The 24,938-nt window shown below is 37.4% G+C and overlaps 1 protein-coding gene across 18 annotated transcripts in view; it reads right to left on the minus strand.

Annotated features, from left to right (window-relative positions):
• The window catches only part of NRXN1 (neurexin 1), a 1,086,089-nt gene that overhangs the window by 35,329 nt on the left and 1,025,822 nt on the right, over positions 1–24,938 (minus strand). The window contains exon 1 of one of the 18 annotated variants that reach the window (XM_081833549.1): positions 19,904–20,392. The exons of the other annotated variants lie outside the window; for them this stretch is intronic. Within the exon in view, the coding sequence (XP_081689675.1) occupies positions 19,904–19,936 (33 nt within the window). The 5' untranslated portion in view covers positions 19,937–20,392. Of the gene's footprint in view, positions 1–19,903; positions 20,393–24,938 lie in introns of those variants that run through there. 18 annotated transcript variants of the gene reach the window in all.

The following is a 24,938-nucleotide window of genomic DNA, read 5'->3' on the forward strand; positions in this document are numbered from 1 at the left end:
GAGGGTTTCTATTAAGCACTGATTGAGAGTAAACATTTTCTGGCTCCGATGTTACAATGTTATTTCATTCATACACTGAGAAGATCTAATCTTTTCTGATTATAGTTAAACTGGAACTCCAAGCTTCCGTATCTGACTACTTCATTCCTCGTGGTGCTTACTTTGGTTCCCTAATACATATTTGGAATGGTGTACTTTTCAACCACTTCAGTTTAGTATGCTGATCAATAATGGAAAATATATGCTAGTTCAGAAATCAAGTGGCAATCTGGATTTTAAGCGATATGCATCATCTTGGACGAGTTTTTGTGTTTTCAACAGTACTTAAGAATACATATGTTATACATGTAAGTATATACTATACATGTAAATATATATACTATATATGTATATATATAATCATTTGAATATGTGAATCATTAATAACTTCCCTATCTCACAGGGATGTTGTGGGGACCAAATTTCATATGCCTGAAAGCACTTTAGAAATATCAGAGTTCCCACAATGCAGTGTTTATATGTTAATTATAACTAATAAGGAATTATTTTTGTTCCTCATATGACACTATAAAGAATAGTTCTAGGGAGAGATTAAGGAGGGTGGCCGACTATCCACTTAACTGCATAACTTTCATTTTCATGTCCTGAAATCCTCTTGTCCCCTCAGTTGAATGGGATCTGTTTCTCTCCTCCAACTGGCCCCTCCCATAAATGCTGCTCTTCTTGGGCTGATCCCCTTTATACGGGGATAGGATTCACTCAGCATTGCTTATTTAGGGTAATGTACAAGACAGGTAGTACCAGTCCACACCTGGCACTGTCATACCCTCCTCCCCAGGCCTGCTCTCCTGGAGAATCACCACACAGATGCGGGGACACTGGAGTCCTCTTGAGTTCTCCTCCTTACTCACTTTCCTGGGACCTAGAAGATGATGACAACTTGATTTATTTTATCTCTGCATAGGTCCATGGTTTACTTCTCATGTATGCCCTATTACGTCCAGAACATCTAAATGAACAGATAAGCAGGAAGAACAGATCACTTAGCAAACACTGTTAATTAAAGGGGAGAGAGAGAAGGAGAGGGAGGAGGGGAGAAGAGGAGATGTTCTTTAGGTGTGATCCCAGCCACACAATGCTCCCTATTACAGCAGCTGTATTTGTAGTTTATAACATGACACTGTGGGGAGGAGATGTTCTTCAGGTGTGATCCCAGCCACACGATGCTCCCTATTACAGCGGCTGTATTTGTAGTTTATAACATGACACTGCTTATGGTTGTGTCCTCTGTATGGATTAATAAGATACTAATTAGCTTTTAATAATATACTTATTAAATGTTTTCTGAGTACATCAGAACAGTGGAGGTGTCTGCCTTTCCAAACTATGCTGAAGTCTAAAAGTCTGGGAACTGCTCAGGTGTATGTTTTATTTCGTGCACTTCTGCGGGACAGAGTTTATGTCCATGTTTAGTACCCCCATAATATTTATCACAAGAGTTCAATAGAGGTGATTTAAAATGTCATCACTATTGATTGTGGTGAAATGTTTCACAATGTATATGTATATCAACACATTGTCATATACTTTAAATGTATGTATACAATTTTTATTTGTCAATTATACTTCAATAAAGATAGAAAAAAGTCATCACACTCTAAACCTGGCTTATCTTCTTTAAATATCTGCAATTTAAATAAAAGCCTTTTATGAAAATAAGTATGACTGTGAAAATAAAATTAATAAAGTTGAGAGTCCGTGATTCGTTTTGATTTTAAAAAGAGAAGAAATATTACACACATTACTTGAATTGGTAGAATCACGTCCAATAGCCTTATTCCTGATGGTCATTTTCTCTAAGCTCACTACATTGAGGTGTATGTTTGTCACAACTGCTCATTTGTAACAGCTCATTAAATCTCAAAATAAGAGTGAGCAAGTATAGATTATTTTCTAGGAGTATGACTCCTAACTAAGAGTGGGAGATGAGAATTGTGGCAAAATCACACTTTTTCAAAGATTTTATCTGCCTCTAACATCTCTAGAAGTGACAATGAAACTTTATAACTGGTTTCCACATTATACTTCATGGCTGGAAATTTATGGTAGAGAAATAACAAGAAGTGACATTATCTTTAACTGAAAAGAGAGAATGACTGAAAGTTAGAAAGAAGGAAAAGCTAAAAAAGTCTTGCAATAATAAGTCGGTCTGCCTGTTCTTATGACTCAGTCCTGTCCCTGGAGAAAGCAATAAGATACAGCCTGCTTTGTAGAAGAAACGGAGAAAAAATAGTTAATTATCATTCTGGGTGCTCTGCTCCCCGCCAAGTCTGTCTCTGTCCCCTGAACTCTACTGCAATAGTCTTGCACTGTAAATACTTTAATTGTAAAGAAACTACACCTCTATCATGCTTTCCTTCAATATCTAACTACAAGATGAAAGTTTTATTTTCCTCGTGAAATAAACTACATAAAGATAAGGGCTGGCTGAGACCAGCCATCAAATTTGGACCAAGAAATATGAGTAGGGCAGAAGGCACTCACAAAATCGAGATCTTTTGACTGATTCTTCCATAGGTTTGCTCATTCATTAATTCATTCATCCACTTATAATCATTTACTGAATACCTTTGATTAATAAGGAGTTATGCAGAGGGGGAATGTAATAGAGAGCCAGACCTCCCTACCTTGATTTGCATGGAGAACTTCAGGTGTGTGATAAATAGAGGCTGTCTATGAGCAGAAAGTTGCTCTTTGACCACTGAGCATGGGAGGAGTCTAGGTGTGAGAGCCAGACAGATGGGCCTGAAGTCCCAGCTGCTGCGGCTTATTAGCTGTGTGAGTTTAGGCAAGTTCCCTAACTTCTCTAGGTTTCTTCCTAAGTACAAATGAAATGATTTACACCTATTTTGCAGGATTATGAAGAGAATTAAATTCTCTAGGGATAGGGGTGCCTGGGTGGCTTAGTTGGTTGAGTATCCAGCTCTTGATTTTGGCTCAGGTCATGATCTCAGTGTTGCGTCGAGCTCCACGCACTGAGCATGGAGCCTGCTAGATATTCTCCCTCTGCCTCTCACCCCACTTGTGCTCTCTCTCTCTCCAAATAAATAAATAAATAAAATCTTTAAAAAATCCTCTAGGGCTAGAAAGGTCCTGTCTAGCACAGTGGCTGGCACTAAGAAGATGTTTTGACAGTATTCTTAGATAGATACAGTTGGCTCTGTACACATTCTCACTTCACTCTCCCTGCAACACGGTCGGGGGGCGGGGGAAGGGTTGTTCGTAGCACTGGGCTCCTGAGATCTTTAGACACAGATATTCTCTTCACAAAGCAAGTGTAATTTCTAACTTAAATCCACACTCCCATGTTTAAACATTCTATAAACAGAGCAAATTACATATTTGATAGGAGAGTACTTTTTTAAAACACCTCAAAAAACATCACATCAATACACGGAAAAGCCAGGGAGTTCTTTTCTCCCCAGCTGTGTGATGTAACCCAGAATTTGTCAAATTGTATTTGTTTCAGAGTGGGAGATTCCTTAGGATACCTGTCCCAGGTGCCTTATGGTAAAGAGAGGGAAACTGTAATGTGGCATGGTCAGGTGCGCAGGATCAAATCACTACCTGGCTCAGTGTCGGACTCAGAACGAGATCCTGCCTCCTGGCCCTCCATCCAGCTGGCATTCCCCTCCCTCCACTACTCCCAGCTTCATGTTCGGGTAAGAGGAAGGTTAAAAAAAAAAAAAATAGCAGCAGGATTAATTTGTTACTTTTCCCAAGTTTCTCAAACATGATTTGCCTTTTTCAATTCTGCCCTAAGTTTTCCTGAAAATTTTAAGAAAGGCATTTAAGAAATACCAGGGAATGGCATCCCCCTGACATCACCCCGAGCTGATAGACCAGAGAGCACTCAGCAGCCCCTGCAAAGCCCACGAAGGACTGCCTGAAGAAGCATGCAGATGCAATGGGAGAATTCTGCTCATTGTGTTCTGAGGACTAGGAGCTTCATTAGAGAGCCTGCCTTTGTGCACACATTTCATTCAGTGAAATCTTGACTGAACTCTTCCCACAGGTATTTGAGTGGTTGATTTGGTTATGCCATTGTCTAATGACCTCTTCTTCTTCAACTACTCTTCACACATTACTATTATTATTATTTTGGCCATTAAAAACACGGTGACAAGTAAAGTTCACATGCAAGTAAAGTTCACATGTAAAACACTTAGATGGCTAAGTGACTAACCATGTCCTCTCCTGGACAGCTCTTCTCTCTCCAGCCTTGCATTTACAGTCAGTTCCGCTCAGTTCTGACACATTTCCTCCAAGTTGCTATCATACTTCTCCCACCTGGATATGCCCTTTTCCTTCGCCTGCCACTCCTGCCCCCTTCCCTTCATTCTCATTACCGGGATGCCTGCTGATGAAGGACCATAAATAAGCTTTCTGTTCACACACACAAAAATGTCATTTGTCATCCTGAGAACTTTTGAAATCATGGAAGTGTACCTTTTAACCAGAGGGTTCAGAAGACAAGCTTTTCTTGATAGTTTGGTATCACGGTGAGGAAGTAGGAACCTGTAACAGAGCGGTGATCTCATGTGCTCAAGCGTGCGGCTGCACCCTGCGTCATAAGCCCTTCCACTCCTTTCACTTTTTAATCAGTGCGTGCTTTTTACTCGTTTTCCTCTTTTGTCTATCAATGTCAACCTTTAGAGACACCCTTTTCTCTTTCAAAATCACTCCTTTGATCTGCTTTGAGCTGGAAATCCAGATAACCAAGGTTCCCTAACTATTTTGAGAAATAATAATGGGCTATAGGAAAAAGAGGGTCAGAGAAGCTCGCTAATAGGGAAGCCCAGGTGTTTTAGAGCCCTCAGTCAAGGCTCATGGCTTCACATCCACAGACTCATTAGTTTCCTCAGAATATAATGTTCCTTCTGAAGGTAGTGCCTTTATTTCTAAGTCACCCGCCCAGTAACATTTTTACTATAATGATTCTTAAATAGGCTTTTCTTATTTCATAAAATCCAAGGAACCTTATTGGAACTATACCCTAAATACCTCAATCTATTTGCCAAGATCTAATCAAATAGAAGCCAAGCCTCGTTCAGTGTTCCCCTGAGGCGGCTGGGAAGGAGATGAGCAATAGAATAAGGAACGAGGCTGCTTTACCTACCGTCGGTGACCACCAAACTACCTGAACGACTGGAGGCTATGTTTGCTTGTACTCACAGGTGGAAGTGATGCTACCAGGCTAGGGTTTAGCTGTAATTATGATTCACTCCGTATTCTGAGAGACGGATGCTGTCTGTGGTAGCCCCTTTTCTGGTTTCCTAGAAGCAGTTTCTCACTTAACAAATTGAGGGGTGTTGGTACTGGTTATGGGATCTTGTAACACCGCTCCTAGTGATTTGGTGCATGAGCATTAGAGCCAGGGTTTAAATCTGGAGTTACGAGAACTTGGATGATTTCTTTAACCTCTCATTTGTAAAATGGGAAGGATACAGCACCAGTCTCTGCAGTGTAGTTGTAAGAATTAGGAAAATCATGATCAATGAAGTGCTTAACACTGTTCTTGGTGCATAATAAACACTAAATAAATCTTAGCTATTCTTGCCCTCATTATTATTATGCAAGATGTGCACATATGTTACCTACATGCCAGGAGGCAGCATCTTTTTCACTAAAGTGGGCAAAACCCCAATATCCTAATAACCACAATAGGTAGACTTTCCACATTTGCCCTTGCCTACAGTATTGTGAAGTAGGAGGAGAAAAAAAAGCCAAATACTGCATGAAGAACGCAAATGTACTTTCCCCCTGAATGTTCTATTTTGCTTTTCAACTTTCAAACTCAACTTTATTTCAAAACACACTCCCAACCATTCCAAAGCATTTTCAAGTTGGAAAGCCTTCTTTTTTGTTTCACAATAAGCTAACTGCAGGTGCAAACTCGAGGGAGACAGACTTTGGAAATTTTAAGTATGTTGCCATGGCAATGGTTTGCAAGAATGTGTATGAGTTTCATCTTAGCTCTCAAGCATTCAACTGAGTTCATATGTGCAGGTTCAAATTGCTAGGCACACAATGTTTGCCATTCATTGTGTCTTGAAAGGCTTGGAAATAACTGTCTCTGTTGCTTATAGCAACTAGAAATCATAAAATACTATCTATCTATCTATCTATGCAAACGTAGAGATCTAGTCATTCATTATCTCTTATCTGGCCATCCTCACTATTTTGGCTGCTCTAAGGGAAGCTGTATACGTAAATTCGACAATAATCACTTTCCCCATTGTTGCAAACACAGAGTTGCACTCTCAATATGAATTAACCTGTAAAAATTTTCTACTGAATTTTCACATTAATTTTCTCATTCAAAATGAACATATCCTTAAAGAAGCATGACAATTATTTAGGGATGCTCAATTAAAGCAAAGACTTTCAGTCTAATGAATTGTGGAGGATCTTTTTAAAAGGGTCCCATCCTATAATGCAGGAAAGAAGATGGAAGTCTGTAATTCTAATCATTAAATCAAATGCTCCCCCCACACCCCTGAAAAAGCAATCTTAACCACCACCACCATCACCATCACCAAGAAGACATACAAAAGAACTAATTTTATCTCATTTGAATCATCATTACCTCAACTATTCTTAAATGGTTCAGTTGATGCTTCTAAATTCTAAATCCTCCACAATGGTTTCATGATTCATTGGCAATAAAAGCAGTGATTCTTGACAAAAGCATTTCCCAGCCCCCCCTCCATGGAATCCAGAGAACATTAAAAATGGAAAGTTTTAAAGCTATCTATTTGGTACAAGAAATAATTCTTAGCAAATTCTCTTCAAATTTTAAAGTTCTTTCCATCTAAAATTGTACTCTGCAAATTAAGTCAATTTTTTTTGAAAGATTTTATTTATTTATTTGAGAAAGAGAGAGAGAGAGAGCACATGAGAGGAGGGAGGGTCAGAGGGAGAAGAAGGCTCCCTGCTGAGCAGGGAGTCCGATGTGCGACTCGATCCCAGAACTCCAGGATCATGACCTGAGCCGAAGGCAGTCGCTTAACCAACTGAGCAACCCAGGCGCCCGTAAGTCAATATTTTTTTTAAAAAATTCATTCACTAGCAAAAAAAAAAAAAAAGCTGAATTTCTAAGATTGCATATTCTTTAGTGTTCCTAGCAAAAGCTATTGCTGCAAATGATCCATCACGATACAAAGTGCCCCACATAAAATGAGGCCTCCAGGGACCCCACTATCTCCTGCATTTGGTTACTGACAAAGCCTTCACAAAAGTCTTATTAGCTACCAAAGCCTGACAGTTATTTAAAATCCACTTTGCTGCTTTAACTTTGACCCATCTTCCAAAACACAAACACACACACACAAAATCATTCTCTCTAAACCCCTCCCCCCCACCCCCCCACTCCTTGATTTAACAGCTTGTTGATGTACTTTAAAACTGCAGTGGTCCTCTCCTCCCCTCCCCCATTCTAAAAAAGTCTACTGGAATGCTGGAATTAAACAAATGAGAACACAATAATTAGCTATGCAAACTGTCAAGTGGATCTAAAAAGAAAAACAACCCGGAAAACACAACAATCAGCAGTTTCAAGCTCTAACAAGAATCTACATTGAGTTCCCATTTATTTTAAACAAAAATAGATTAGATCTTTTGAAAAATGTTCACTGCAATTTCCATGGAAATAGGGCAAATCAGCTAATGGGTCTTTTTACATTTCTAATTTCTATGATGCTGATATAGTAGAAAAGACTTAGATTCTACAATCTTTCCAAATAACTACTGTTCTACTCTTCTATAACCAGATTCATTCCCAAAGTGAGTAGTTTTGAAAATTTTTCCAAAATGGATATGAAGCAGGTAAGTCAAATCACATGCTGTGAACCTCCCCATTCACAAACCCCCAAAACCTTACCTCAGTAGTTTTATAAATGGTAACTAAATTAGTATAAGCATTAAGGGTGTAATGGAAAGAGAAACAAATTCCTAAATTATCTGGTGTGTATGTGTGTGTGAATGGGAGAGGGGAGGCATTCAATTCTTTTGACAGAGAGTACCAATTATATGTGTAGCTAAATCTCTGGGATTCTTTACAGATGACAACTAAGTACCTTCTCCCCCTTAGCAACCGTGCTGAATCGCTATGAAGCAACATGGATTCCCTGTATCATAGTCATGCTTTGTGTGAAATACCAGTAATGCTCCCGAGGACAGTTAATGCTCCCTTCACCTGTTATAAACCCAGTATTACAGGATGAGAATATCTGAGTTTTTTTAAAATCCAGAATTGTGATGAAATGGGTCAATTCAACTACCTTAAAACTTTTGTTTGCTTCAATTCTCTTATTTTTAAAACTGTAGAGCAACAATAGCCTTCCTTATAAATTGAGAATGAATGGTGGGATGTCTGAAAGTGGTCTGGGATAGGACACAGCATTCTGAGCCAACTAGGAATTCGATCATTACCTAAAGCCATGGACCTGAGGCAAATCATTCCCCATGCCAATGTAAGTAGGTTAGAGTGGATGACCCCTCAGGTCCCTTTAAAACGAAATCATCAAGGGTGACAGGGGAGTCTTGTGGTAATGGTGTAGTTAAGGATTTTGATTGTGGTGGTGGTTACAGGAGGCTTTACGTGTGATGAAGTTGCACATACACACATAGGCACATGTGTAATTAGTGAAATCTGAAAAAGCTCTGTGATTTATAGCAATATACTCTTCTGGTTTTGATACTGGACTACAGTTATGTAAGATGTTAACATGGGGAGAAGTTGGGTAGAAGGTGTAGGGGATCTCCCTATATTTTCTTTGTAACTATCTGTGAATCCATCATCATTTCAACATTAAAAGTATTAAAAGTATATAAGTATATGCATACATACATAAATACAATAATCTTCAATTTCATGAAATGCCTTGCAGCCACGGATAAAACAAAAATATACAGGGCTTGATGCTTTATCAAGGAAGTGAAATTTATTGGTTCCAAACAATTTACTTTCCAGCTAAATGTGATAGCTTTTATCTAAAACAATTAGTGGTTTTAAGGTAGTTGGAAGTATTGACTATTTCACCATGATTTGAAGTAAGAAAACTGTCACATGATGGGTCATTACTAGTAATACCATTTTTGCCTACCCTTCCATCATTTATCTTTGAATATTAAATCCTAAGGATTAAGACACCAAATAACTAATAATTTCAACCACAACAAATACTATACCCTTGATTTAAAAGAGAAAACGAAAGCAAAATACAAAAAAAAAAAAAAAAAACCAAAAAATAAAACCTAAATGAAACCAGCACAATTAAAAAGGAAGTTATCAGGGCTTTACTAAAAATTAAACTTCTAATACTTATATCCTGAGGACTCTAGTTTCTGCCCAATTAATGACTGCTACAATGAGTAATCTTACTTTGATTCCTCAAATCTACAGAATCCTATTCATCTAAGAATTAGGTTGTGCTCAATATATTTCCTTCCTTTTCTTTTCTTTTCTTTTTTTTAACACGGGGCTTGAACTTAGGACCCTGAGATCAAGAGTCAGATGTGTAACCAACTGAGCCACCCAGGCACCCCTCAATATATTTTCTCTCAATGTCACAGATTCCAGTTGGTTCTCTACAGAATCCTATTCATCTAAGAATTAGGTTGTGCTCAATATATTTCCTTCCTTTTCTTTTCTTTTTTTTAACACGGGGCTTGAACTTAGGACCCTGAGATCAAGAGTCAGATGCGTAACCAACTGAACCACCCAGGCACCCCTCAATATATTTCCTCTCAATGTCACAGAATCCAGTTGGTTCTCCTGACTTCCATGAGGTCTAAAAATAATGGCTAGTAACTTAGCAATTTTATACCCATATATTGGTTTCAAAATTTGATTCTTAAGTGATACAAATGGGGCAGAAAAAAGCAAAGATGCCAGTAGCATCCTTCTGTTAGAAATTAAAAGAAGAGAGACAAAGCAAACGGGAAATTAAAAAAAAAAAATGAGAAGAGGGAGAAAAGGAGAGAAAAAGTTTTCTCCACCTGTTTCTTAAGTGGGAGGGTGGTTCAGTTCATTTTACAAATGAGACCAATGACAGGTCTTTCACACTTAGGAAAATAGGATGAATGTCTCATTCAATGAGATGTGAAATAGGTCTTGGTTCCAAAATTCTAGAAAGGGGTTTAAGAGGAAAAAAAAGCATTAGAAAATGTACAAGTGAAAATAAGACAATTTATCAAACCAGCTCTGCTCCAGGACTAACCAACTCAACTGAGTCTTTAGGCTTTAACTGTCTGTGGCAGCAAAGACCTCATTCCTCTTAAACCCCAAACCTTCAGACACAGAACAAAAAAGTGGGCAGTAGAGGATTTTCCTGTTCTTGAATATTTCTCACCAAATCATAGAAGATGAAACAAATAGAAGCAATTTCTCAGGGACTTCAACTGAAACGGGCCAAGAATGGTGAGTTATCAGATGAAATCCTGTCAGAACCCAGGCATACTTTTCCAAAAGTTAATTCTACTGGGTACAGTAGATTCGAGGTGGTAAGAGGAATTACTCCCAATAAAAGAATAAAATGTACACTAGGTGATTAGCCAAGAAAGACACGAAGCAGGGGAAATTGGTCACGTGCTCCAGAGCGGCCGTAAAAGAATCCAAGCTTACACTTCACACAGCCATAATGGAAGGAGCTGACTGAGAAGTGTGCGTTACCACCACACACCTCGTAACACCTTGCCCTTCCTCACTCTCCCCAGTGCCACAGTGCTTCTTAAGCTTTGCGGGGTCTACAGTATGCTTTAAAGTTGAAGTGTTTCAAGCTAACTGTGTTTTGGGAGTCACATCTATCCTAAGATTGTACTAAAAGTTAAACCTCTACTGTACCTATCAACTGGTACTCCAAAATGCTGGTTTCCCAGAATATCCACCAAATCCTGTCTATGTTTAGATGATGATAACAAATAGAAGAAAAAAAAATGCAATCACTGCACCTTCCATATATGAAGAAGTCTTGAAATTATAAATGTCAAAATTCTGATTTCATTTGCCTGTGTCTAAAAATATTTCCCTGCTAATTATTTCAAATTACTATAGACATTTTGCAAGCTATAATAGATTTTATATATAAATTGTGAACATCCATAAAAATAATTTGTCCTACACATCTAACCTTTTGTTCCCAATATAGACCCACTTTGTTTCTTATGTTTATAAAGAAATGCTTACAAAGTCTTGTTCTCTGAGGATCTCACTTGGTACTTATCAAACTTATTTTTTCATAAATCTTTATCAGCGATGAGAATTTTTCTCAGACTGTGTTGCTGATTGCTTATGTCACCACTTACTTTCCACTTCCATTAGAAGCCACAGGGCACTTTACTTCTTAGAGAAGAATGTGAAACTGATTTGGGGATGAAAGACTTCTAGTCTGGAGTATGCACCACTTTATAAAATGTTTATTGATATAAAACCTAAAAATATACACGGTAGGTACAGTATTCATGTGGCTAATTATTTAGTAGATTCAGCCCATGATTTTACACCACAGGGTTCTTAGTAGGAATACCAGCACGGGAATCAGAGTTTCCTGACACATGGCAATAAATATTTTCACTTACAATGAATAATTTAGCTCTTTTGGCATTCATTGTATGAAAGATAGATTTGAAATAATTTCAAGGTCTCTTAGCAAAGGTAGAGGTTTTGGCACACAAGAACAGCAGTATGGGGCTCCTTTCCTTTGTTTTCACAGAATTTTGCTTGCTTTTATCATGCACACACCGCAAAATTTCTCCTCATTTGTCAAGATGATGTTGAAATGAAAAGATATTGTTTCTTCTATAGCATTTCCTATTGTGGGTTTCTAGAATTCCAAATCACTAATTGTCTGCAATTTACCAGCCTTGCCCATTGAATGCCAATGAACCTCTATATTCTTGATTATGGAAATGGAAAAGGAGATTTCCCTCAAATTAATGCCAGCCAAAACTGGAATTAGTCTCACACTAGTTTCAAAATGAAAATTCCCATATGGAAATTACATATATAAATTCATCTAAAATCTCAGGAAGATGATTCAACAACATGAAAAGCAGTCTATGTTTTAAGATCACTTTTCTTTAAAAACTTTCTTCTAAATGAAATTCACATCTATTCACACTCCGAAATCATAAAGTATTAGAGCTACGAAGCCCTCACCTTACAAATGGGGAAGTCAAGTACCAGAAAATTGAGCAGTTGGTTCATCACACCAATAGCAGTAAAAATTTCTCCAGTGCAATCTCTTTACATAAGTTCATTAAAAGAAAATGTTTTAAGATTAGATAAACCCCCAAAATAGCCCATTCACAATGGGTTGTGTTGAATTTGAGGCAGATTGGGGGTGGCTGTAAAGGTCTAAAGTTTAGAAGAACAATCTAGGCTGAGAATGGTATAAATTTCCCAAGGAAACAAAAAGAGAATCTCAGACTAACTTCAAAATAAACCCAAAATATATAAAAGTGCAAAGAAAAAATAGATATAAACAAAAAGGGCTATTTTTCTGTTAATTGTTTTTCCTCCTAAAATACTTGGGTGAATGTTTCAAGGTAGAAATTCTGGGTAGTTCAGTAAGGAGGATTCTCTTAGGTATTATTGACGGGATTCAAAGAGAATAATGTTGACGTTTTGCAAATATAGTCTGAAAACACTCATAGGCAGAAATTCTTTTAAAAAATCTCTCCTCAAAGAGCATAGTGAATGTTAATTTTTTAGCAAAGACAAATGAACAATGCTTACATAAAACATTAATATTAGGGGAAGCTGGATGAAGAGTGAATTCTATGTTTGCAGCATTTCTATGTATTTAAATTAGAGCATTTATTTAAAAAATAAAAGATACATACTAATCTAATCAAATCTTATATATTAGATATAAGTTGGCCAAAGTGGTATTTATAGAATAATTTTCTTTAAAAATATGCAGATACATTCATAAAGAAAAAAAAATTACCACAACCACAACAAAATAACCTATAAATCCAACCCCCTTTCTAATATTTACAGACACAAAGCATGCATTATCCTCACTTGAATGGTATGTCTTTGGAAACGTCCTTACACTGTAGACTTTCAAATAAACCAAGCATATACTTTTCTACTACATCGTATCATTTTAGAACCTCGTCTTTCTTCCTAAAGTACTACAAAGAATTGAGCATCATTTAGGGAATTGCTAGGTAGAGAGAGAGAGAGAGGGCTAAAATCAGTATTTACTTTCTTATTGCATCAGTAGCCTTCTGTTTAAAATGATACCATCTGCTGCAATTGAAATTTCACTGGCTACCTGTGAAACCACAAAGTCAGGAATCTAGGAAACCCTTGTGGCATGGCTGCCTTCAAACACTGACCTAAGCTTCCTATCTCTAGCTTGAGATTTTGAAAAGTAATCAAGAAGCATTCAATTTGATATTTTGCACCTAGGTATCATTTCAGTCAGTACTCATGACTGGTTCATGAAGTTTCCCATAATTTTTCACTGTATTTTAAACCACTTACTAAGGAAATAATAGTATTAGTAACTATTTCAATAACACGAGTGGACTGTTTATGTAATTATCACCCTTCAAAATTGTTTCACTCAAGGCCAAGCCCTTGCTTCCTGCCTATACATCTCCATTCTACTTTCTTCACAGTGGGTATCATTCGAAAAAAAAAAAAAATACAATCAAAGATAGAGAAGGAAGGAGAATCAGGCAGATTGAAAATTATTGCTGGGGTGATTTACAAACACACTCAAAATACAAACACACTTGTAGCCTTGAGATAGTTATACTTACTCCAAAGTGTCTAATTTACTACTGGAAAAATGACTCAATACTTCAAATCATCCCATCAGTAAAAGGAAACCAGTATCTTCTATTTTAAAGGAAATGTTTAGCAGTGAGGGCTAATTTTAATGAATAAAGAGAATGAATACAAACCAAATAGTCAGGGACTTTTAAATTTAAAAAGTTGTACATATTTTGCATATACTTTTATTACTCACAAAGCATAAAGACCGGCTTTTAAGAAATCAGTACGTTGTCCTGAGTACATGTAGGACAGGAACCAGCCACCTTGACTGATTTTGAGACAAGCTACTGGGCACCCTGCTTCCTATTCAAATACCCTCGGTGCCCTACATCATTTCAGAGGCGGGTACTGGTGTGATGGGATGTGTCGTTCACGTGATTTGATCTGATTTTGTGTTCCTTTTTATTTTTTGACTGCATAATTAGGGCTGTTTAAACAAACACAAGGAAAAATAGCAGAATAACATCCATGCATCTGCTTAACCCATAGTGACCTCTCCTTTCTCCAAACTACCATGAAGTATATGGCAGATGTGCAGCAAATATGTGTTCATCAATCGATACTATAGGGTAAAATAGTTCAGCTTTCAGTACTCTAGTTTTATGTGTGTTTGTCCTGACTCCTCAACTGGACTTTTAAGGCAAGAGATATCTTATTTTCCTCTGAGGCACCCATCACATCTAGCAGTTTTGGTATAGATCAATCAACCAGTAGATATCTTAACAGATCTTAACTATCAAATGTACAAAAAAACCACTGAGATAATTGATTATATAATTGTCAATATTCTGGAAAGAGATAATACACTTCTTGAAGGCTAAGAAAACTGCTGACAAACCTAGGAGTAACTGTTCCTCCCAGAATTTCTAGTTTGTTATATGTATCCTTTAAACCTATTATTTAGCAGCTAAATATTTAGCAGTGTTTTTATACAGACACGTATTACATTCAACTCTGAAAAGCTTGTAGTCCTACTATAAACCTAATGAATAGATCCACTCAAATCTAGCTGTGCTAATTAAGAGAAGTCATGATATGTAATTGAAAATGATGATTTTTAAGCCAGTGGGAAGATAAATGGTGTAGAAAGCACATCTAGTCATGCAAGGTGACCCATTATGTAGACAGTTCACACATGAGTAATTGAGAATTGGACACCTAAGGCTATACCCATGCAACTCCAAAATACAGAGCTTTTAAAAAGAATCAAAACTCTATGTAATACTGATTTGACAATAAAACAGTAATATTTCGAAGTCAAAAGATAGTTTTAGTTTTGTATATATAATGCATACTTTATTATATATACATAGTATTTATATATGTAATCAATTTTTTGTATATATAATAAATATTTTTTATCATTAGCAAATTCATTTCACTGGACAATTGATTGGGAAGGCATTGTCTTTGAAGCTCTAGCAGAGTTTTCAATCTGAAAAATGTGAAAAGATCAGACAGGTGAAGGCATTTCCCCATAGCATTAAACCCCCACTTTATCTATGAAGTTACCAGTAAATCTAGGCTGTGAACTTATATAACCCTATTTTTGGTCAAAAGTCTGAAATATGCTGAGAATCGAGATTATGGTATCCTACAAAACGCATTGTGTTTTAATAAAGAAGCAGTGGAAACAAAGATGAGAACATACAGATTTCTTTAGGAGACTAATTTCTTTTGGTCCCCTAAGATAACATTCAAGTCATTCTTACCACTATATTACAGTTGTGGGAAAAGAGTAAGAAAAGTATTTGAGTCTTTCTGTTATCAAGAAAATAATTACAATGTGGCTTCACATGCAGTATCAAAAAATATAAACAACAACATATATATATTCACAACACATACATATATACACACAACACACACACATATATTTATACACACACATGCAAATATACATACAATGGAATATTACTCAGACATAAAAAAGTGAAATCTTGCCATTTGTAACAACATGGATGGATCTAAAGGGTATAATGCTAAGTGAAATAAGTGATCAAAGAAAGACAAATACCATATGATTTCACTCATCTGTGGAATTTAAGAAACAAAACAAATGAACAAAGAAAAAAGAGATAAACCAAAAAACAGACTCTTAACTATAGAGAACAAACTGGTGGTGGTCAGAGGGGAGGTGGGCGGTAGGATGGGTAGAAGTGAAGGGGATTAGGAGCACATTGATCATAATGCACACGGCGTAATACTTAGAGTTGTTGACACCTGATACCAGTATGACCATATATGTTAACTCCACTGGAATTTGAAAAAATAAATTAAAATTTTATATACACACACATACACAGCCCCCACAACAATGAAAACAAAAACATGTGATTTTGGAAAATAGTCCTGGGAGAGTTACTAATGCTTAATCAAGGGAATTCAAATGAAGGTAAAAATCTGAGGAGCAAACGGGAATGTATAGTGATAATCGCTCATAATTTATGTCACAAAATAAAAAATATCTCCTATATTTTTGCTTTTTCCTGGTTATTATGCAGTTTGGACTCATATTGTCTTAATGTGCTAAGGGAAACTAGAGATACCCGTGGGTTTGTAATTTTCTATTACAAGAAACAGTTGTTAGTGGATATCCTGGAAATTGCTTTTCTACTAGATATTACTGCGCTTGGCTCCATTCTCCGTACCAGAGTGATGAGAGAAGGGAGTCTTCAGGAGATTCAAGTATCATCTGTCAAGTGAATGTACATAAGGTGGCAGAAAGTAAAACCAATCTTCCCAGGTCAATATGGTAACCTTAGTAGAAGTCAAAGAAATTGAAAGCCTAAATATACACAAAAATGTATAAAGCAGAACTTGGTGTCATTATGCTTTGCTGAGTTTATACATAGCTTGTTGTTCAGTAAAATTGCAGTCTGGAGCAAATGGTGTTTGAGTCCACAAATGACAGGTAAACCAGCAGAGAAATAAAAGACAGGAAGGAGAGGAAATGGGAAATGAAGAAGACTGAATAATAAAAGGTACCACTTGGTCCAAGTAAAATTAAATATCCACTAACACTGTTCACCTATGAATTTTGCTAGTGCTCGTGAACACTGGAATTAAGAACACTAATTTTGACTGGGAAGAAATCTTGTTTCAAATGTGTTATTTTCCAAATGGGCAGAGGGTAAGCTTAGTCCTCAAAACACTGAAACTTAATACAGACAAAGGTTGAAAGTCCCGGGCTACATCTTTTTTCCCCCCCATTTGAAAACTAAAAAGTGTAAGCCAAGAGGGCTTTTCCCATCAATTAGCATTCTGCCTACTGCATCCATCATATAGTTAATTGACTGCACTTGTAGTTTATAAATGCACGCAGATGCTGTGGGATGAGCACATTCCATAAATTAAAGGAGCATATGGAAGGCACACAGACAGTAACATTTCATCGTAACTACCCAAAACATCCTTAATATGCAATGCTACATCACTAATTACTATGTAAATATGTAAGCATTTCCCTGGTTAATGTCTTGGTGAGAAATTTGTTTGGCAGTTGAGCCCAAATGCAATTTTGACCAGCCATTTAATACCACTTCAGCACTCTCCTAGTTTCATCCCACTTTGCCTGGAAGGAGAATGTGGCTCTCAGCCTATTAGGCAACGTTGATTGTGCAGTCAGTGAAAATGTTCATTCTTTCTCAATGGGTCATCTTACTTAAGGAACACCAGTCAACCCTCCAAATTATAAACATCTGTCCAAAGTTCTGTCTGCAGGCTCTATTTCTTCCTGAAAACATGAGTTGGAATTTGCCAAATGAAGAATGTCTGCTGCTTAATGGACACTTTCATCAATTTCTAAGAAAAGGGCAAGGAGGAAAAGGACTGCATAAAGTATAAGAAACTGGCTTAATTCTTCAACTCTGGGGAAATTAGTATCAATGGTCAGAGTAAATTATCTTGAATACCTCAAGGTGTCAAAGGTAAAGGCTTCATTCTCTGAAATAGGTCAGAGTTCTCTGTCAAGCCAAGGTTGAAAAGGTAAGTCAAGAGAGACATGCAACACAGCAAAATTTCCTTCGGAGAGTGGAAATTCTCTCCATATACAAGGTCCACCAACCACATGATTAAGTGAGCTGTAGGTGACCCATGGATCAGAAGATGTATATTTAAACCTTTAAAAGTTGTGTTTTATTGGTAGATTTTGGCAGCATGACTTTGGTCAAATTCACTTGTATTCAGGACTGGAAATTGTGTCTAAGTTCACCTTAAAATTTTGGAAGAATTATTAAAATTACAGAATTTAGAAGTAAATTGATTTTCATTTATTTTCCCAGTCTTATGGCCTTTCTGAGTAAAGACTGTGCCCAGTTCTTTGGGCAGGTGGGTGACAGAAAGTTTGATAGAGGATTCTGAGAGATTAATTTCATTTCAGAATTTGAACTGGGCATTGGTAAAGCTCCCAAGCTTCATGATAAAATCAACAAATACTTAAATAAGCCATTCAAAGTTATTCTAGAAATGAACATCTATTTATAAGCCGGAAGTAAAATAATAGTAGATTAATCAGCATGGGCTCTTAATATTTTCAGAATTGAAAGCTTACAAGGAAAAAAGTTAGCAAACCTTACAGATGCTTGAATCATCTAAGGTCTGGTATATAAGTTTAGTAGTTACTGCCACATTTATATTTAGATACCACCAACTCAAATCATACAATAGCTTCATTTTAATTTTGCTCCTACTTTTCCTTTACAGGCAAAGAGAAAAAGATTATGAACAACAACAAACAGACAACACACCATTTATAATCCGGCAAAGCAACTTCTATTCATGAGATTTCTTCCCTACTCTATGCCTACTCTATGAAGCAGGGGCTGCCTAGTTTAATGAAAAATATTTGTTACAACAGACGTGACATTCTATCTCATAATTAAAGGAAGATGCAACCAGGAGTTCCCTTGAAAAGAAAGGGCAGGCTTCCTTCACTATTAGGCGGACTCTTCCCCTCCCGGCTCCCCTTTTCTGATGTGCAATCCCTTCTGTTCTCCATCTGCTCCGCCCCCACCTATTGTCTCCACTCACTGCCAAGCATGCCAATCCCATCTGGCCACACTCTTGCTTCTGCTGGCTCTAATTCCCAGGGGCCTAGGAAATATTTGAATGCCAAGGCTCTTTCCCTCTTCACAAGAATAAGGACTTAGCTAGGAAGGTATCAAACAATTCCCCAAAGAATTCACACACACGAACATGCACATAATCTCTCGCATACACAGACAGCAGTTTTAGAATCCTTTCCTCGGCTAACATTAAAAATATATATATTTCAAAATTCTTTTACCTCGATGCATTTTTAAAAATTAAAATCTTACTATCTTTGAAGTAATCAAAATTTATATTTAAAAAATATCAACACTTTCATTAATCCCAGGCATGCATTTTTTCAGAAAGCAGAAGTAATTAGTGTAAGTAAATCTTATTTAAATCTTACCATCGTGAAATATTTCCATTAGTTAATCAGGTTTAATCGTTGACCACTAATACATTTTCTGTTGTACCAAACATACATCTAATTCAGGCATTCCAGCTTTACAAATTCTCCACGAAAGCCCACTCTGCCGCAAAAGCATGCATGGTCAGAATCTAAGCATATTTAGGCAAAATTGTCACCAAGTCATTAACAATAATAAAGCAGTCTGGCAAGTATTGAAAGCAGCTTTTATTCATGCTTTTACTTGAACCAACTTACTACATATATACATATATATACACACACACAAAATTCTTGGTTGTTTTTGCCACAAGCATGCTAAAAAAACTCTGAAGCTCACAAAAAGCAGCAAACAAAACTAGAAGCAACCATGCTCAGGGTTTAAGGACATTAAAAAATTAAAGCAACCTTTCTACATTTCAAATAGAGCGTGCATAAATTTGACATGCAATTTCCAAAAATAAATATTGTAACATAAATCTTAAAATTAGTTTATCCAAAAGAGTTTATTCTTATTTTCATTATTATTGTTCTTAGGCTTCTGGTATCTTAAACCCTGCATGCTGCAGTTCTAAGCTGTGCTGAGCACCGGCTGTGAGAGAAGAAGCTACCTGCGAGTTTTCACAGTGCCATCTCATATCCATGTCTGTCTGGCTACCCTGCGTGCTTAGAGCTTTTTTCTTAATTCTTAATGGAAATCCTAGGAAATTTAGTCCATCCTCTGAAATCAATACTGGTGACAGGAGAGCTCCCTGACTCAGTGGGAGATCAAGATGATAAATTGCCTGCGCATCAGCCTGGCCTATCAGTGCCCTGCACACAGACGGGCGAGAAAAGACACAGAAACGGCTCTATCAGTCACGTGTCACCTAGGAGCCAATGGCTAACGCGCTACTGCAGGAAGAGATGCTGCAGTTCCGTCTGCAGTTGACAAGGCTGTTGGTACACAGCCCAGCCCGCGCCCCGCTCAAAAAGTCTAGGCATCGCGGCTGTTCAGTTTGCTCCCGGGCTGTGACGGCACAGAAGAACAGACATCGCTCTAGGGCCGACCCAAATAAAGACCTGTTTTCATGCACAGGGAATTCTCTCTATATTACTTTCGAATCCATTGTGATCACACAACAGAAGGGAAACTTTTTTAACATCGCAACCCTTAACCTCTTCTGTGCGTCCCTTCAGATAATTATCATGTTTTCACCTAATATTAAATTAGAAGCTTAAACTGTGCAAATTAGCATTCAACCCTCCTAACAGAATCGCCGCAAAGCTTTATAATTGTAATTATAATTTTATTTCCAAGTTAACGACTTTTTTTTTGAATGCTAAGTTTATAATGAGTATTTTTATGGGATGATTTTGTAAAGGCAATTATGCAACAATAAGAAGTACATTATTATGCTTTTCTGCCAATTAGAACTGGTCCTCTTTAAAGACGATTTAAATCCCAATAAATATGCATTTTATCAATCATTAAAAATAAAAACAAACAAGCACCAAAGGATATACATCTCATTTTCTAAAGGCTGAAGAACAAATGTATTATATAGTGATGGAAATATGGACTTATTTTTTGTCTTTCCTCTTAAATTTAAAATAATTCTTTGGGAAGCAAAGGCTCCACTTCTGGAATACCAGATGGGATCATATTCCCCAATACATCTGCTTCCATTGATCAGTGTGTAATAAAAGACATGTTACACAGTTCTTCAAGGTACTGAGATGATTGTATCCAGTCTGACAGGTAAGGTTGTAAGTGATGAGACTACCGTGTTTTTCAAATGGCAATATGATGGAGATTAAAAAAAGAAGAAGAAGAAGAAGAAGCTCAAAAGAAACAGTGAACTATCTTCAGGAACAACAGAAAAAGTACCAGGGCACTTCTCTTCATCATTTTTCATTGCCCAGTTTCAATTATATCCATGCATTTTCAAAGATTAATTCTAACTCATGTAGAGTGACCCAACACTACTTAAAAAAATTTTTGAGAATAAGTACTGATAGATGTGCCCTCATCAGTAAATTGTCACTGAGCTATAGAATGCTGAAATTCCAAAGCTCATTTCACCTTGGGAACTATTTTTTAAACACATTCTTGAAACACTGACCCTGCCAAGTTTTCTGCTAATTTCTTTCTGCTCTTATTGACTATCAGGAAATAATAAAGCACTTTTCAAATTTTTAAAATATATATTGCTTTGTGTTTATTCTATTTGGCCTATTTATTCAATAATAACATAATCCTCAACAATCAAACTTTACTTTTTTAAAGGAAAAAATTAAGGTCCAGAACACTTGTCATCAAAAGAAAGCAATAATAATAAAACATCATCAAACCTATTCATTGCAATATTGTAATAGCCAAAAAGTAGAAACTATTTAGTCATCAATAGTAAACTGATCAGATAAATTATGGTACAGTCTTAGTATAGAGATACTCTGCAGCTGTAAAATATAATGTGGCAAATTCAAATGTGCTGATGTGAAAAGATCTCTAAGATGCAATGTGATTTAAACATAAAAGGTGCAATTTTTAAATTGTTCGAAGTCTGGATACATACGAAACACACATACGTTTACAAATGTAAATATATAGTTGCATATGGAGAGGAAACTTCCAAAAAGACATAAAATATCAGTTACTAGTGGTTAAATCTGGGAAGCAAAGCTGGGGTCAAAAGTGGGACTGGGGCATAGTTTTATTAGCCCATGTTTCGTCAAGCCTATGTATTTTCTAATTTAAAATTAATTCATTAAAATGATGGTTTAATTTAATGACTGCTAGATACTTGAGCAAAAATGTTGAGGGGAAAGGAGGGAGACAGAAGGAAGAAGACCTGCTTTTTTTTCATGTTAAGAAAATAGGCTTGTGTGGGCAAAAAGGAGCTGCCAGAGACAGGTTTGGCAATCTGAGCTGAAGACCTCCACAAACCATATTCATCTTCTACTTCTTTCATCTCTGAATACCTATAACAATACAAACTTACAGGTGTTAAGAGCTTTACAATTTGTAGTGACAATTCACCTAAATTATCTCTGATTCTTAGAGGTACGAACTGAGAAGTAAATGATTTGGCTAATTAGCAGAGCTTTGGGCAAATTAACCCCTCCAAGCCTTAGTTTTCTCAGCAGGATGCAATTAGCAAGAAGTGGCAGAGCCAACCATGAATCTTAATTTAGGATATTGTTTACTGCACTTGAAAGGCAAGATCATGTGCATGTTTTTTAGCCAATAATGGTGTAGGGCTGAATACAAAATGAAATTCACTTTCTTGTGTTTCCTACTTGGCACAAGCTTATTTTATCCAAGAGACAGAACTTGGCTTATAGATTCTATTGTTCACTCTTTTGTGGCTGTTGTTCAGAGTCCAAAGATTTTAAGAGATATAAATATTAAAAAATATTGGGGCGCCTGGGTGGCTCAGTTGGTTGAGCGACTGCCTTCGGCTCAGGTTGTGATCCTGGAGTCCCTGGATGGAGTCCTGCATCGGGGTCCCTGCTTGGTGAGGAGCCTGCTTCTCCCTCTAACCCTCCCCCCTCTCATGTACTCTCTCTCTCATTCTCTCATTCTTGCTCTCTCAAATAAATAAATAAATCTTTAAAAAAATAAAAAAAAATATTGAATTGGTTAAATTAAGTCAAAGGCTTATAATTTGCACTATTAAAGGATTTTTGTGTTTTACACCAAGTTATTCTGAATCAGTGGTTTATGGGGGGGACATCTGACAATGTTTGGAAATAGTTCTAGTTGTCACACCTGGGGAGGTGCTACTAGCAGCTAGTGGGTATGGCCAAGGATACCGCTAATCATCCTGCAAGGCACAGGATAGCCCCTACGACAAAGACCTACCTGGCCTTAAATGTCAATAGTGAGATTGAGAAACATGTACTAAATACTATGCTTTTCTACCTTATTTACAAAGAGGGTTAAAAAAAAAAGTACTCTGTACTCTGAGATGTATATTGTAAAGTGGCAAGGAAGAAAGTTTAGGTGGAGAAGAGAGGAAGACTGAGGACCAGGCCCTGGATTCCTCCAAAACTAAGAAGTCTTGGGAAAGAGGAAGAAACAGCAAATGAGGAAGAGGAGGTAAGAGAAAATCTCCTGTGTGGTAATCTGGAAGCCTATGGTAAAAAGCCTAATGGTAGCAAAGACATTAGGGTCTTGTTCAAATGCTGTAGACAGGTCAAATAATCCACTTTTCATAGTTCGTTGTCATTGTTGTGTTTTAAAGATTGATTGATTGATTGATTGATTGATTGATTGATGGGGGAGAGAGAGCACATGCCCAGGAGCAGGGGGAGGGGCAGAGGGAGAGGGAGAAGGAGAAAAGCAGACTCCTCATTGAGTGGGGAGCCCGAGGCAGGGGCTGGATCTCACGACCTTGAGATCACCACCTGAGCCAAAATCAAGAGTCCAAGGCTTAACCAACTGAGCCACCCAGGCACCCCCTTAGTTTTGTCTTTAATTTAAACAAAGGGTTTGAAAAAGTAAGCTCACCGAAATTAACAATACAAAAGACCTGAGGTCCTTATTCCTCCTCATGTTTGGATTTTTACAGATGTAGCCAGAAAAGGCAGTATTTACGGGGACCACAAGAGGGCTATTTGGAGAATATGTGAAGGGGAGGGGGCTTTCATGACTCTCAAATTATACTTCTTTAGGGTATTTACAGTTGTAGTTGCTTTATAGTCCACAAAGGTGTACCTGTAAACAAGCAAGTGAACGAACGCTATTTAAGACCATCCCATATCATTGTGTGCCAAGGAGGCAGAGAGCCACTGCATGCCCCTAGAAACAATGTCTGCAGTCCTTCTTTCCAAGCCCCCCGGCCAGTTTTTCCATTCATAGACAAGGTTTCTGGGAACAGAGATCTCAGGACAACTTCAGGCATTTTCCCTCTGTGACTCCTGTCAGGCCAATTTCTACACTTGGTCAAGCCTGTGGCATCCAGGGTCAGTGCAACATTGCTGAGAACCATGGCCACCTGGATTACTAGGACGCTGGAGCAGTTTTAGGTCAATTTAATGCTCTTTTTGATAAGAAAATATTGCAGGAAAGCAGTAAAGAAGAGAAGGCAGAGAGAGAGAGAGAGAGAGAGAGGGAGGAAGACAGGAAGGGAGGGAGAGAAAGGGAAGAAGAAAGAAAGAAGGGGAGAGAGTGGGAGAGAGAGGGAGGGAGGCAAAGACAGAGAGGGGAGAGGGGGAGGGAGAGAGAGAGGGAGAAAGGAAAGAGATCAGTAAAAAGAGCCACAGATCTACAGATATAATTACATACTGTGTGATGTGAATGAACATTGCATGTCATAATTCTCTTTAGATAGATCTTTATAATTCCAAGAGGTTTTATACTTTGCATAGTCCAACTCCTTCATTTTACAGATGAAGGATTTTGATGCAGAGAGGTTAAATAACTTGGCTTGAGTTAAGTTACAGTGGAATTCTTCCCAATCTAGTCAATGGGTGAACATGATATTGGCAAGTTTCAAGATGCTTTCAAAAATCACCATAATGAGGGGGGCGGAGCAAGATGGCGGAGGAGTAGGAGACCTGGATTTCGTCTCCTCTCAGGAATTCAGCTGGATAGGGATCAAACCATTCTGAACACCTACAAACTCAACAGGAGATCGAAGAAAGGAATAGCAACAACTC

This window comes from Leptonychotes weddellii, chromosome 10 (assembly GCF_054177405.1).
Source record: "Leptonychotes weddellii isolate Sample4059 chromosome 10, ASM5417740v2, whole genome shotgun sequence".
Taxonomy (NCBI): Eukaryota; Metazoa; Chordata; class Mammalia; order Carnivora; family Phocidae; genus Leptonychotes; species Leptonychotes weddellii.